Source organism: Coturnix japonica, chromosome 18 (genome assembly GCF_001577835.2).
Source record: "Coturnix japonica isolate 7356 chromosome 18, Coturnix japonica 2.1, whole genome shotgun sequence".
Classification (NCBI taxonomy): domain Eukaryota; kingdom Metazoa; phylum Chordata; class Aves; order Galliformes; family Phasianidae; genus Coturnix; species Coturnix japonica.
Genome location: NC_029533.1, coordinates 2,857,774 through 2,874,244, shown reverse-complemented (window position 1 = coordinate 2,874,244; position 16,471 = coordinate 2,857,774). Strand labels below are relative to the sequence as shown.

The 16,471-nt window shown below is 38.3% G+C and overlaps 1 protein-coding gene across 2 annotated transcripts in view; it reads left to right on the top strand.

Moving 5' to 3' along the window:
• The window catches only part of TBCD (tubulin folding cofactor D), a 97,623-nt gene that overhangs the window by 6,780 nt on the left and 74,372 nt on the right, over positions 1-16,471 (top strand). For both annotated transcript variants that reach the window (XM_015879840.2, XM_015879841.2), the window contains 7 exons: positions 1,523-1,655; positions 9,106-9,151; positions 10,644-10,776; positions 11,886-12,028; positions 12,669-12,729; positions 13,305-13,379; positions 16,198-16,292. In XM_015879840.2, coding sequence (XP_015735326.1) covers positions 1,523-1,655; positions 9,106-9,151; positions 10,644-10,776; positions 11,886-12,028; positions 12,669-12,729; positions 13,305-13,379; positions 16,198-16,292 — 686 coding nt within the window. The remainder of the gene's footprint in view (positions 1-1,522; positions 1,656-9,105; positions 9,152-10,643; positions 10,777-11,885; positions 12,029-12,668; positions 12,730-13,304; positions 13,380-16,197; positions 16,293-16,471) is intronic.

Sequence of the window (16,471 nt, the reverse complement as noted above, 5' to 3'; positions counted from 1 at the left end):
TGTCCTTCTGCTTACTTTATTCTGAGTTTCAGTCACAGGACTTAAAGTTCTTTGAAAAGTAATATTTCAGGATTATAATGCTCCAGTTGTGGATCTGCTGACAAAACAGTCACTTTCTTTTGTGTTGTGCAGGAAATTCCTAGCAGACGAGGCCTTAGAATATAATGTTCTGGGGGCAGTTTTGTACGTTTTTTACTTATTCTGAAATATGTCAGAGCAGGATTTAAGTGAACACGTGGCTCATCAGGCTACTCTTTAATAAATAATCTTGTTTATTAATATGCAGGTGTTCCAGTAGTAGTTGTCTTGTGTTTTCTCATAACCAATAAGGCGATAGAATAAATTAAACAACACTGAAAATATTTTTAGTGCTAACCAGATCAAGACACATAAGATCATAATGGAAGCACAATTGCTATTTAATGTAGTTATAATTAGTTTATTATGAAAACATCAAATTTAAGATACTCCAGTGATTAAAATATTTCTCCAGGAATTAGAAGACTTGGGTCCAGGGCCTTTGGATGCACTGAAATTCACTACTTTCACAACCAAAACCAATTTTCTAATGAGCAAGGCACAGATGCTGAGATAGCTGCTTCATCTTCTTGAAGTTTAACTGTTAGGCAGGAATACAGGAGCCCTGGGATGCACGGGGAGATAAGATATTGGAGTTTAACTGTAGTCTGCCAAGTAGGAAACTCTTTGTAGAGACAGGGAGGGAGGAGGTTAGGGGAAGTTTTAGTTCCTGCTCAAGGATTTATACATTTCAAGTAATAAACTCCAAAATTCATGAAATCCCATTTTTCAGTCATTCCCTTTTCATAGGGCATAGGAGCTGGAATTTGTCCCATGAGCTCTTTCTCCTGTCTGCTCAGTGACCTGGCTGCAGCTGGGGATGAGGCATATCCTGTCCTGCTTCTAGTCTGGAGGTTAGGGCACTCCTCTGAGCAATTAAGATTTAGACTCCTTTGGGCTGAGAAAGGGTCTAGGAACCAGTTCATCTACTTTTCAGGCTTGTTCTGTTACCTCTGCCATTGTGGAAAGATGGCTTTGTCCTTGATGCTCTATTATAAAATGAAAAATAAACCCCCTCACCTAATGCCTGCAGATCTTCATTGTTCTGCTGAACACAATAGATGCTGACTTTGAAGGCAATTCAAATGATCATTTTTGTTCCTTGTGTTCCTTGTTGATAAACTTCCCCAGTCTTCCATAAGAATGCAGTTCTTGACCCATTCAGTGTTTTCAATATTAGATCTTTGAACATATCAAATATCTGAACAGGTAGATACAACACTGATGATTATTCCTTATGGGCCTGAAACCTGATTTTGCTGATAGTGGGTGTTGTGTGGACCTATTGTTGTTTTTATGCCAATATTCTATCTGTTCTTGTTGAGAATAGAGGTGGAGAATTGTCTTTAGACACTGCAACCAGTTTGGACAGCAGGAAAAATAATTTACATTTACATGTTTGAAGACAGTAACTGAAATGGTTTATGTTGTTTTTCCATGACAGATTTATCGTTCGCCCTGATGTCAGGCAGAAAAGAATGGCAGACTTCTTGGACTGGACTCTTTCGATGTTATCTAAATCCTCCTTTCAGAGTATGGAGGGGACTGTTGTTATGAATGGCATGCTGCAGGCCCTGGTAAATACTTGTTTTCTCTTAAAAGATGGATGATTGTATTTATATATTTTCCTTGTGATTCTGTTCTGGTAGAACTCTAACAGGAAATGCACAGAGAAGTTCTGTTATTAAAAATGATAAAGTAATATAAAGTCAGATTTTGCTCATTAGCAGTTGTGAAGACATAATTTCTCATGTACTGTAACTTCATAAGTGTCTTTTCTCTAGATAATCTTTTCATCAACAAATGAATTTGTCAGAGCACATACTGATAAATAACTGAAAAATTCCTTTAACTATTGGAGTGTTTACTATTAGTCCTCTTGCAACTCAGATTTTATTTGACTTTCTACCAAACCTGTGGGGAAAAGAAATAATCTGAGCTGTACAAAATGAAAAAACTGGGCTTTTGGTATAGCAGGAGGTTTCTTAGAATTGTTAGCCAAAATGCAAGTAACCTGTGGAAGGTTTAGCCACTCTTCTTAAATACTTGTTCTAAGTAGTGTTATGAAGTCATACTAAACTTACTAGACCGTGTCCTTGGCTAGGCTGGAAAAATACAATATTCTTTGTATTGGTTAATCGGAAGTTCTTTCTTTAATGCTGCATGTTGTGAAGTAATAATAACCCATGGGGGACTGGAGCTGGATGGTCTTAAAGGTCCTTTCCAACCCAAGCCGTGTGAACTGAATTGTTAGTTCAGGTTGTGAAAGTAATTTACTATAGAATCATAGGACAGCTCAGCCTGGGGAAAACACTTCTAGTTCCTGTAGCACTACTATGTACATTCTAAGGATATCTTGTTCTAACAGCTGTCTGGTAGTTTTATACTTTATTTGGTGTGTGTTTTTATTAACTCGGATAACAGTTCCCATTCCAATTGTGATGTCCAAATATATTTGGATGGAGTAGGGGATTTTGTGGATTTTTCTCTTCTTGTTTTTATTGTTAATAGGCTGAGATAGAACAAGTGAAGCCAGTGAAGGGCATACACTTGTACAGCCTTAGCATGGGTTTAAGGATTTGCTGGCATTTGTATGAGTTTCTATTATTTGCATAAATTTGCAGCTCCTTTTGAGTAGTTGCTGTGAGGACTTGTATGCAGTATGTTCCTAAACATCAAAGCAAAGCTATGGAACAAGTGTGTGTGTGTTGTTGGTTTTTTAGTATTTTTTTTCTTCTCTAGCAGTTCTTCCAAATCAGAAGATATGAGAAACGGTCTATATTTAGAATAACTTCGGACTTGCTGCTTAAGCAAGAGGAAGCATTATTTGTATGTGTTGCAGTCTGTTTCAAAAGGCAGAATGATGTTTCATCATTTTATTGTCAGATCTGGAAAGGGAGAGACCGACTGTTTGCCATCTTAGGTGCATGATGAGACCTGTAGGATGTATAATACATTAGTGTTTTGTCATAATTCCCTTGGCTTTGGCTCTATCCACCTGTTCATTAGTGCATACTAAGCGAAACAGGTGAATACTTAACAAGTAGAATCGAAACTAGAACGTGATACAATATACCTGCAAGCTGAAGCCTTCTTCCTTGTATTCATATGATTTTTTTTTCTTCCTCTATGTTGTAGGTTGGGAGAACGTATATATCAAGCTAGTTTTTTTGGTGTCTGATAGCTCTTAACTCTTGTTCCACTTGGTAGGTACAAGCAGACTGAATTGTCAAAGTCTTTGCTTGCATCCAGCCTTGAATTTTTAATTTCAATTACTGCAATGGAAGCCCAAATTACATCATTAGAGAATAAAGGTTTTCAGAAAGATACATGTGGAGATATGTGTACAGGGATGTGTTTAGCTGGCGTAGGAAGTATAAGAGTTTAATGTAATGATTTAGTAACATATTTATAACAATAACATGTTGTTATACCAAAAATATTAGCCAAAAATAAAAGCAGTATTTAAAGTAAACCTGTTCCCTTAAACATCCATGGTGTTAGCAGACTGTCCAGAAACAAAACATTAATTGCTAATTGTATAAAGCAAAAGGCATCCACAGGGGAGCAACTAAGACTTGGGTCACTAAGCTCCAGAATTCTTTGCCCTTGGATTCCTCCAGTAACTTGTTGTTTAGGAATCAAGCTGTAGTTACTGGGGCATTTCCTCCTGAAGGAGCAGGAGAAAGAAGAACATGTTTCAGTTTCCAGTCGGTGCAGCAAGGCAGGTTTTGGGGATATAATGATATTGGAGCAGGGTGGGTGGAAAAGGGCTTGCTCTCGCTTTCTTTCTTCTCTCTCCACTTCCAACACCCTGGATCAGTTCAGAGCTTCCCTTGACAGTGTGGGTTCAGCAGAACCACGCTGTTTATGTCTGCGTTTAGCAAATAAGTTGTAGTGAGTTTGGCATGGCAAAACTGTTCTAAAATCACACGAAACTCTTGCATTTCAATGAACTGAAACTGCAAGTTTGGTACACGGTGAGCAGTTCTGTGTTGCTGCACTTTGATCTGCCTCTCTGTGGCCTGAAGTCTCGGTGATTAGGTATGCTACTGTTTAATCTAACTCAGCATTTTGTGTAGAACAAGTACTACTGTTTCATGGTTCTTGTTGGAACACGCAGCCTGCATTACACATTTTAATTCCACTGATGCTTTTTTCTTTTTTTTTTCTTTACACCTGTCGTCAGTAATATATCATTTCACAACAGGTGTGCACTAGCAGGGATCTTTGCTCGCAGTGTTTCGGATTTGGTTTTTGAAACTGCCTCCTTTTGTTGAAACTAAAATTGCGTTGTTGAATTGAGTTCATTTTTGTGCTTGGATTTGTTGTAAGCACGAGTTGCTGTAAGTAATTTGAAGGACTGTAGATTAATGGGAAGGATTAGATTAATAAAAAGTTGCGTTTTTTTTGTTTTTTTTTTAATACTTGTTGACTTGAAAGAAATGTCGAACCTGTTTTAAGAATCTGCATTTTAAATTCTCTTGGTCTGGAGGTTTGCTTTTAAACCTGCCATTATATCAAGCAGCTTTTTAGTTATTGCTGCAGGGTGTAGCACTCCCAATTCTTGCGTGACAGAGATGTCATCATGTTGAGGTAGCCTTGGGCATTGAAACTTATTAAACCTTATTTGTTTTATAGGTGATTCAGTATACAAGTGTGAGTAATAATTAAAAAAAATAAAACTCCCTACGCGGTGATCTGATGAAACTCGAGTCTTAAGAACAGGGCATTTCCCTGAGCTGTCTCTAATGCGAAGGTTATTTAGCAATAGCTGGGTGCTTATGTAAATTTTGCTCCGGGGAAGAAAGAACTCTCCAGCTCTATTCTTTCAGACCCACAGGCACAAAAATAGACTATTTCCAAATAGAATGTTTCCCAAGTCTCTGTATTTTTGGCATTCTCAAGGAATTACCAATGCTCGCATTGTCCATTGGCGTTATTTTTTTCAGAGGTGTTATCGCCGAATGGTTTGGAGATAAAGGTGTACAAAAAGCAGAGCTTTCTAGTCTGGGTTTTGTCAGTCTTGTTGTGATGGAGGTCCCACACATGTTACTGTAAATTTTTGATTGATAAATACCAAAGATCAGATGAAACGTAACTCCCTGCAACTATTTAACTGTGCTCTGTGTTGAAGCTTGTCACATTAGTTAACCATTATCGATACCCTGACAAATGCACGCAGTCTACTTTTTGCATTGAAGAAGTATGAAGAACAAGAGTTGTAATCTGTTTTACCATTAGTTGCACATATAACACATTAAACACTCTCTACTTTCAAGCAAATTTATTATTTTGACAGCATGTCCTCCCTCACCTTGTTTACTTCCCCACATCTAGCCCGGGGGCAGGAATGAGTGATAGCTTTCCCTAGCCCTGGATGCTGTGTGACTACTAGGGGGTGCTCCAGAGTAATGAAAGATAGCGTTTTCTTCCCATCCCATAGAGGCTGAAATTATCCTTCCCGGCCCTCAGCTGGGTTACAACCAGAGGGTAGACTCAGACTGGTGTCTCCTGCTCAACAGGAACATACTCTTGCTAGCAGTCAGGCCACCCTTACTGGTGATTTGTATAGCTTGGGGAATATGTCCCAGAGATGATCCTGGTTGATATATCTCATGGAGCCCAAAGTGGGTTATGCAGACAATTGGAAGGTGTGGTGTGTTTCTTCAGTGATTACTAAGAAACTGGGTTTTGTTTTCCTTGCACCATGCTATTTCTAAAGCAAAACCAGACTTGACAGTCGTCATCGCTTGCACACCACTGATTTTCTCTAATTTGTAGGTGGCTTAATTATTTATAAGAGAGGGAGTCACATACTTTTCAGCAGTTCAGCAGGTTGGGTGAGTTGCTGTGTGTCCTCATTAAAGTGGAGAGACCGTGGCGTAACTCTGGCTGCCTGGATGCTCCAACAGGCAGGTCCTTACTTTTAGTATCGTTGGGTGCTGACACTAAAATGTCTCTACGGGTGGCAAACCAAGCTTATTAATTATTTTGTTTGTATCAGATTTTTCTGAATCAATGTGCCTTGGTTGTTTTTTGTCCTGCAAGGCAGGAAGTTTAAAATAATTACCGCAATGCTGATCTGTTCATTTTTCCTTTTTGAGTTCTGAAGCAGCAGTAATCTGGGTAGAAGGTTATATTGTCCCTACATTGGATACTGGTCAGTGCAGACACAACTTCTTTCATAGATTCCTTTCTCTTCTGTGGTTATTAAAAAAATCAATATGTAATACATTTTCTTGAACAAACACAGTGTAAGCATTACATCCCAGTTCTTCTAAGTGAAGTTAGGAATTTATAATGCTGTAGCTACGGCATCATTTGATTGATTTGTACTTCCCCTTAAAATGTGCATCGATGGAATAGTCCCTTAATCCTTGTACAGCAGTGAGGGAAACCACTGGAACCAGGTGCTGCCCTTGTCAGAGAAGGGAGTGAACTACTGTGGTTTGTACAGCTGAGCACTGTTCAACACTGGAAATCTGATTGCTTCTTTTATGTGCTTTGCAAGGAGAAGGAAGGAAAAGGGGGATGAAGAAAGTATATTTGTAATGGGAATCTACATTATGTGTAACTGATTCTCAAGTAATAAAATGCTCTTCCTTGAGATTTTCTTGCATAGATTGTCAGAGTTGTCCAAACCCTTGTTTAACACTGGTGAGGTCCTTGCTGCTGTGGGACTGAAGTACAGCAGGAAGTATGGGCTCAAGGTCTGAAGCCTGACTTGTTATCTAAGAGAACACATAACCCACATATCTTTAGAGTATTCTGAGTTGATTGCTATGCAATCATAGCAACTGATTTACAGCAGTTGCTGTGATGATTTTAACATCTAAAACTGTGTAGAGATTTGTTATTTGCTGCTTTGTGTTGGTTAACTTCTTCCCACTTCTTGCTTAGAGGTGATACCTCCTAGTAATGTTATTCCTGACGAGTCAGAACTGAATTCAAAGTTGGCCTCGAGGATGTGAAAACTCATGGAGAGACTTGTAGACAGGTACTGGGATGTAGGAGCTGTGTCAGAATGAAAATGCATAGATGTTTTGAGGGCTCCATTGTGTCTCTTCAGGAGCTCGCCAAGCAGTTTACTAAGACATGGAGGTAGATCTCCAAAAGAACTTGTCCAGGAACTCCCAAGGCTATATAAAGCCTTTGTTATCATTACTTTAGGAATTGTAATGTTTTGTTTGAATGCACATTGAGTTTTAATCATTTTGAGGCATGCCTTCAAAACAGTATTTGCTCTTACCTGAGCATAGACACAGAACGGAGAAGTAATTGGAGGGGATAAGATGCTGCAGTGTCTCCTGACATCCACAACAAACTTGCTGGCCTTGTGAAGCTGTGTTTGTTCTGAGCTCAGGAACAAGGTTATGAAGAAATGAGCTTTTGAGTATTTCAGCAGAGAGGTAGAAAAGAAATGGAAACCATTCTGGACTTGTTAGTAACATGGGAGATTCTGAGATTTTTTCTCACCTTCTCTTTGCTCTTCCTTAGGCTTTCTAGTGCAAGCAATTTTGTCATATAGTAGAGGGATTTTATTTTATGTCGATGTGGTATCTTGATAAAAGCTGTTCTGTATTTACACTGTTTGTGTTGGCAGTGGTTTCAGTTAGCTGCTCTTCTGAGGCTGAAGTAGTTCTGTTGCATTTCTGCTCTGTTGATGTAGTTCTTAAGGGATGTCATATTTATGTGGTTACTTCAGCAAAGCGTTACAAACCTTGAATAATAAGTATTGTCAAATTCCACTATATATAGCTTGTAGTAGAGCTGATCAGAAATGCTAATTTAGGATTCTGAAATGTAATTTAGTTACACAACAAAATATAATGGGTACATAGCCTGAAGGTGTTTCTATTGCTTTTGTTGCTCTTAACCACACCTGCAGTGCAGGAGGCATGTGTATTTGGTATGTGTGAGAAAGTACATGTTTTTAAGGTAAGTCTGTTCTTGTTTAACTCCTAGGCATGTTTAGTGAGGAAGATTTTTTTTATGGTGAACGACAAAGTTGAAGGAAAGCTCAGTGACTGAACATGGTAGTTGTGATACATGCTAAGTGGACCCAGGACATTTTAAATGTGTAACATATTTCTGTCTGGTATGAACAGTCCGTGCTTCTCACTGGGGTGCAGGGACTGAATGGGATTTTTAACTGTGTGTAAATGATTTGGAAGACTGAATGCTCGAACTCTCCTTAAAATCCCTTGGTGTGGGAATTAAAATATGCCCAATGGAGTTATATTTGCAGTCATAGAATTCTGTAGCTAATTTTGTTTGTTTTAACATGGAGTTCTTGAGAGCTGTTGGAGAAACAGGATAAAATACGCAGCAGTTTAGCCTGTAGTGTGCCCTGTCTTCGCTGCATTTAGTTGTCACTAATGATCAAGCTTGCTCACCAGTGTCCACCTGTCCCGCTTCTTACAGTGACCAAAAAATTGATGTGCCTCCTTGTGCTGTGCTCTGCCTAAATTACAAGCAACGCTTGTTTAGTTTGGAGGGTTGTTTGATGTCACAAGGTCTCTAACAGGACGCGGAGTTCCCCTCATTCATCTGCCTTTATTCACATTCTGCAGTGTTCTTTATTCATGTTCCTCACTTTCTAGAGGTTCAAAGCAACATGAGCTGGTAGATAATAGCCGCTGTGGTTACACCTGCATTGGACTTGTGTGACCAAGCACTGAGCTGGATGGCTGTGGGAGCTGAGCTGCCTAAAGAGTGGCTTTTCCCATCCCCCTACCCCCTTCCCCCTGTTTTCTTGAGTGTGTGTTCTGTCCAGCTCAGCTCCCTGAGTTTAGTGCCTGCATGAATATATAAATGGGAGGGGCAGGTTGGGCTACAGGTGCCTTGACATGCCTTGACTTAAAAAGAAGTAGAGATGCACCCAGAAACTCTTAGGCCATTTTAATTAGTAAACACTACAGATTATTGCAGGAAGTTGACAGACTATTGTAAAACTTTATGCTTGATATATTGAGCTACAAGCTCTCTGTAATGTTATATTTACTTTCCCTGTTTTAATTGTAGGCACAGTTGTTTAAACATGGCAAAAGAGAAGATTGTTTACCATATGGTAAGTCTGTAAGATCCTGATTTTGTTTTAAAGCCATTCCAATAAGAAAGGAAAGAGAAGGATATGCTGTTAAAGAACGGTGCTGTAAAGAGTAAAATCAACAGGGAAGTTTTAAAGCATGCAAAATGAAGAGATAAAGTGAGGGAGGAGAAGATGCAAATGAAGTATGTTGGAAAATCTCACCAGAGAATTAAAGGTTTGGCAGATGGTCAGGTTGGATGCTGCACCTCAGCAACTGAGCACAGAACATGGAAACTGCAGTATGTGGAATATATGAATACCAAGTTTAAGGATAAAATATGTAATACCAGGTTTAAAGAACCTGCTGTGTGCAGAATCTGGTTGGAGTCATCTAGTGGTACTACTGAAAAGAGGTTTTAGTGGAGACAGATTATAATGGGTGCTATTAGAGATAGGCAGGTACCTGTACGGAGAAGGCAGAAGTGTCTGAATATCGTATTTACATATTGGAATTAAATTCTTCTCTTGGTCCATCCTGGAATATGTTCAGAACTGACTGCACGATACTACTTTGCTTTTTATTGGTAGTGATAAAGAGAGGTATAGAAAGATGATGGCTAATTACAGAACACTGCAAAATAGGGACGGACCACAGAACTGACTATCAAAACATGTGGTTTATGCTATTCACAAGGATTGAGTAGTGATGTAAACTCACATCAGAATGCTTTGACTTAATGCAATTGTTTTGACTCCAGAAAAGAAACCCTGTAGATGTAGAGCTGGAAGTAGTTTTGCTTCTCCCAGTAATGCAGTGTAACATGCAGATGCTTCCTTACAAAATGCCTGAGATATGGCTGAAGCTGGAGATAAGATAGTGAAGACAAACAAAATGGAATGACAGATGTGTTGCAGAGCTGGTCGGGTGCGAATAGAGAATATTGAGGAATGTTACTTAGCAGTAGAAAGCAGTACTAGGGAAGCTTGAGGAGTAATTAAGAATGTGTCAGGTGACCAGAATTAAGAGCAGGCTCTATGGATGACCCACAGTAACTGTGGAGTTGGACTTGGAAAAGGCTTATATTAAGGTGTTCTTAACTGAGTTCTGTGCAGGGGAGTTCAGTTGGTGCTACCTGAAAATCATAAATGAGGGAAGTGAATGCTAAGTATGCGGAGACTGGATACAGAATTACTGACTGAGATGTTCTCAAACTTGTTTCTGTTAGACTGTAGAACATTCTTAGATGCAGGTACACGAATGTGTTGCTTCCGGTGAGAATTAGAGGCATAAACATTCCTCATGAGCTGGACACACTGTGATTTTCACAGCTGAAAGTAATCCTTACAGCAGTCAATCCTGTTTGGTAGGTGAAGGATATTACATTTATTTGTTCGGTACAAGTAGGTAATAAGACATTTGTGTTTCAGTAATACCTCAGAAATCTAAATCTGAAAAACTTTGGAGACTTTAAGCTTTTTTTATTTTTAACCGAGTTGTTAAGCATTTTTCTAGCCTGTTTTTGTCTTACAGCTGCTACTGTGCTTGAGTGTCTTGATAAGTGCAAGCTGTCAGAAAGTAATCAGATGGTTCTTCGCAAGCTAGGGATGAAACTTGTTCAGCGACTTGGACTGACGTTTGTGAAACCAAAGGTAGCAAAATGGAGGTTAGTTTCAAGTTGAAATCATCTTTTTACAAAAGAAAAGGAATTCTAAAACAAGTAATCCATAATCACTCCAGAAACTAAAAAATGCCTAAAGCCATTTTTTATTTATTTATTTATTTTTTTACCAATCTCTGTCCTTCCTGCCTGCTCCTACAAGAAAAAGAAAGAAATCATCATGTTATTTAGGACTGAATAGATCCTTCATTTGTAGTTTCTTGGCCATATTTTGTTTCCTGTAATTTTTCCAGTTAAGGTAGAGCAGAGCAGTGCTGTGACATCAACATTTGAGGTACTTCACAAAAGCAGAAGCCTGTTCTTATGTAATGTGCAACCTGGTACAAATGGGAAGACAGCGACCTTTGGTACTGAAGTTGACGTAGTTCCATTTTGTAAGAGTGAAGTTAACATTTCCATTACACTGTTCTCTCCTGATTCGATAGTAAGTTCACAGGGAAAAAGTGGTTTGCAATCCCACTTCAGTTTTGCATATTAGTCAGGTTTTGGTGTCTGGTTTTCCTTTTTGCCAGAGGGCAACCCATTTTTCAGATTTCTCGCACTGATATTTTAAAATTGCAGGCTCCATTGGTGACTTTTTTTTTTTACTGTATTTCTTTTACTAACTTTTGAGAACGTCCTTAGGCATAGAAAATTCTTTTTAGGTGGAGAGCGTGCCTTGCCCAATGGCAAAAGTTAGTTTAGCATGAAAATTATCTCTTTTGTAAGGATGTGTTTGCACCACAGGCTAGATACGTGAGTACAGGTTGTGCAGAAAACTCTGAGCTAGCTTTACCATTTCAAGCCATTTGTAATGAGTTGATTTTTATTTTTAAAGGTTTTAGAGAGTTTTTTTAAGGCATGGGAATTTTGCCTCTCTTTGTGGTCAGCAGTGGGAAGTAATTCAGCTCTTCTCTACCTGGAGAAGATGCAGCTGGGTCAGGAAAAAGGAGAATGGGATGTTTTTTCCCTTTCCTTTAAAGCAAACATTAAATAACTGGAAAACTCTGCTCTGGGAGGTATAACTTGACAAGCAGGTTTTGTGACAATATGCACCTATTTCAGTTGAAACTTACATCAGAAAAATAAATGTACTGTCTCTGTTTCTTCTGCAGATACCAGCGTGGCTGTCGATCGCTGGCTGCCAATCTGCAGGCTCAGGGCTCAGTTTTGCAGAGCCAAAAGATAACGGTTGCAGCTAATGAAGATGAGGATGATGAGGAATATGACATTCCAGGAGAGATCGAAAATGTTGTAGGTGTGTTGAAATGGGACAGAATTTGCTGTAAGGTCTGCACATTGTGTGTACGTTAGGAAAACAGTGTGCTTACTGCTAAGAAGGTGTTGTGGATATCTGCACTAATTTGAACGATTGACGAGACTAAGATTTCAACCTGAGCAACTGGTTAAAATGCAGCATATGTCTACCATATAATTTAAATGTTGGCATCTCAAGCAGAAACTCACTGTTCTAGTGCTTTTGTGGCGTGGAGAAAGGGAGTTATTGAAATACATTTTACTAGTAATATGTTAAAATTCATAATGAGAAATAAAGTAAATGGTATTACTTTGGAGCTAAAAATTACTCTGGAAATTCTTAAGCTGTCAAAGGAGCAGTGTTTTGTATTAGTATGCTCATAAGGAAGGGCTTCTGCTAGCTTGCTAATGAATACACTTCAGTTATAGGTTATAAATTACATCAGAAGGCTTTTATAACTAAGTGGTGTAATGAATTTTTCACACTTGTCTGGCAGATATAAGAAGTCTGGATACAAATATTTTTATTCAAGTTAGGATGCTGCAATGTTAGGCCGAAAATGAATTTGTAAAGTTTTAAGTATTTCTGTTTGAATCTATCTGTTGAATAATCTGTTTTGTTTAAACAAAATTGTCTGCAGAGCAACTGCTGGTTGGACTGAAAGACAAAGACACTATTGTCAGGTGGTCTGCAGCAAAAGGGTAGGTTTCTTGTTACTCTAAACTTACAAATTAAAGCAAAATAAATTAAAGCAAACAGCACAAACACAGCATTAATGTTACTCATGATTGTGATTGATAAGTTGTGTGTCACATGATATTCTGTTACTTCAGATGGCTTTAACACAGTTTGTGCTGTAAAGGTGTATGACTTTTTGTGAGTGCATATAAAATTGAGCAAGTCTTCAGGAGAATTTCACCTATATCTGAAAATAAACGTTTTGGGTAAGGCTTGAGTTGAAGGCTGTGAGGTAGCATTTATTTAAATTTCTTTTCTTCTACTTGTATATGTACATATATTTATGTGTGTGTATGAATATACACAGGCACCACACACACATATGTACATCTCTCTTAACTCTTCTAATTTGTAGCTTTTACTCCAGGCTTGAAATTTGGTGATTTGGGATACTGGTGTTAGCAGAGTACGTTGTCCTCTTGAATTCACTTGTCTTATTTTAAGTTTCCAATGAGTAGGTTTTTTAAAATGGGATTTACTCGTTGAATGACAGAACTAATGAATCACTGTATGGTTTTTTTTCTTTTAACTTCTGTAGAATTGGTAGAATTACTGGAAGACTTCCAAAAGAATTAGCAGATGATGTGGTTGGATCTCTGTTGGACTGTTTCAGGTAAAAATCTTGCATCACATTTTACATGCGTCTGAAACGTGAAACAGGAGGACTGCCATTAAGAAATTGGATCTAAGAATTAATAGATTTTTATTTTTGCCTTTCTTCTGGTATTCAATAAGGAAACTGTTCCCGATCTTTTAATCCGGAACTGTTGAAGCTCATTAATTTGCTGCTTTAAAACTTCCTGATGTACTTGTAACTTGAATGTAGTGTGCACGTAGTAGAGCAGAAACTATATTTCTGAGATCCAACTCAGGGTATTCTATAATGTTCTATGGGAAGTGAGGTTAAAATGTCTAGGAAGACTGATGAATGGAAGGGGTATAGCAGAAACATGCAGGATTATGAGTGACTTGGGTTGTTGCCCTATGGATTTCATATTATCTGAAATAAACTGAAGTAGCAGGTGGCAGGTTTGGGTTAAGGAAAAGTGGTGGTTATTCACACTGCACAAAATAGATTCTACCAGTAAAACACAAGTTTTGTACCACGGGATGGTGCTCAGTATACACCTGATCAAAAAAACCTTTTTCTTTTCTGCTCTTTTGTTGATGATCTTCTGTAGCCTGGGAGTGCTTTGGAGAACTTTGCAATATACTTGCTATATTCTGTTACTGGGACAAGAGTCTACTCTTGGCTATGTTGGACAGAGGCTTGAACGCTTGCTAAACCTAAAGATCTAAAGAATTTAAGATCTCAACCAGTGTTTTGGACTAAGCTAATAACAAAAATAGCAATTTCTTTATTGGCAAAAAATGTTGCTAATCTTTAGTTTGCCATTCATATATGTTCTTTCTTTCTTTATTTTTTAAAGTCTCTTGTTGGTTGAGAATAGAAATTGAAAATTTGAGCTCAAAAATACTGCTTTAAAAAAGAAGAGACAGTCTTAGGTACTTTCCTTGCAAGTTTTTACTTAGCCAATACTTCCACTGCATTACTGTGATTAATTCAGGAGGTGCAGCTGATCTCAATTATCCCTGGAGCTTCAAAGTCATTTACTCACTGCGTTTTCTTTCCTTGTTTTTCAAGTCATAAGGGTGAGTAATACAGCTAGTAATTGAGTGACCTGCTTTCTTCAGAGACACTCTGGAACAAATGAAGACAAGGAGAAAGGGAATCTCTTCTGTGTGCTTTGCACTACATACCTAGTGAATAAAATAAAAATAATATGTCAGTTGCTCATCACTGGCAGTTTAAATTGTATTTCTGAGGATAAGAAGCAAGGATGTCTTATGCATAGACTTGAAGGCAGGCGACAGGGAAGAAATAATTATTCACAGTGCAGTGAGGTTTTCAGCACAGACTTGCAAGGATCTGTACAAGCCTTGTCCTACCCAAAATACTCAAAAACTATACTGGAAAAAAGGTGAACAGTGGGGTGATGAAACTGGGTAATGATTTAAATTAGCTAATACAGTGAAAACTAAAGGTGGCAGTAAAGAAGATATATCAGCCTTAAGTTAAGTAACTAAGTAAGAGATGTAATGCCTAATGAATGCAAACAAATGCACTTATGGATGAACATGGATAGCTATCAACCAGTTAATATTACTCAGGAAAGAGATCCTGAATTCACTGTGCATAGTTTGATGGTTCTGTGAACATGTCAATGAAGCATCTGTCTTGGTAAAAAGGAAAGCAAGAGGGATGTTAGACATTGGGGAAGGAAGAGATGACAAAGCTGAAGTGTTAAATGTGATTAATTTGATGAAGATTCTTCCCCATGGGAAAGAAAAAGTAGGAGGATGTAATGGAGATGCATAAAACCATAAATATGAAGAAAAAGGGAAAGCAGGCAGTTGTTTACTATTCACTCTTTCTCATAACATGAGAAATGGGAAGCATCAGGAAGTCCATTTTCACGCAATTAAACTGTGGAAGTCATTGCCACAGGATGTTATGGAAGCCAGAAGTGTTAAGGGATGTTATGGAAGCCAGAAGTGTTAAGGGATTATCCAAATTAATGGAAGAGAGTCCCATGAGGGGTTATTAAATATGACATTCTGGCTTGGGAAGTCCTGTACTTCTGATTGCCAAAGCCAGGAGGAGGCTAATAGGGGAATGATCCTTTGTGCTTTGTCTTTGGCTAAGCATGTGCTATGGGTCCATTTCAGAGACAGAATGCCTGGGAGAGATGAAGCTTTGATATGACCTAGTTTAGTTGTTTAGTATGTTATTCCTAGATTCCTATTCCTAGTTAATTCAGTATTTAACTTACTGTATGGTTAATCATGCAGCATACAGACTTCCCCTTTTCACTCCTTCATCTCCCAGTCCATCAAAAACTGCACTGATATTTTTTGTTTTGCTGTGTTCACTACAAGTCGTTGCTTTGGTTTACAGTTGTGTCTAAACACCATGGTTTGCTCATTTGAAATGCACGAGCTTGTATAATCCTTCTGTCATACTGCCTGAACCTCTCCTTCTAGTAAAGGGTTGTGTTTGGTGTTAATTAGTTGTCTTGGGTATATGCTGTAAACCTGCATCTTTGGCAGTGCCATAGAAAGTTGTTTTCCTTTTCTGGATGAGTCCCTTGTATTGCAATCTTCCACAAAGAAGTTACATTTATATTGATTAATTGGTTTTGTTTTACTTTTTTACTAATGTGTCATTGCTTATTTGATCACATTTATAGCAGTGTTTGTGCTGCACAAAATGGGGAAGGTAATATTCGATTCATCATTCTTATGTTTTAAAAGTATAACAAGAGAAGATAGAGGTTTGTGCCTTAAATTGTTAGGAATTCACCATGAAAAAATGTAATCCAGAAAGGCAAAGTCAGTCTTAACAAAGCTTGTTTTCATTCTAAAATCAGTTTCCAGGAAACCGACAATGCATGGCACGGTGGATGCCTGGCTCTGGCTGAATTAGGCAGAAGAGGATTGTTGCTCCCTTCCCGAATTTCAGATGGTGAGTTGTAGTTGCTGAACGTTACTGTGTTCCTGAATTGGCAGATTGTAGTTTTAGAGACTTAATATGTGGCAATTGACTGAAATGTGCTGATCTGAGCGAGCTGAATAAGGACTGAAGTACTAATTTTAGAGTAAAACATATGCCTATGGGATATTTCAGGTACTTCTGTCTGAAGC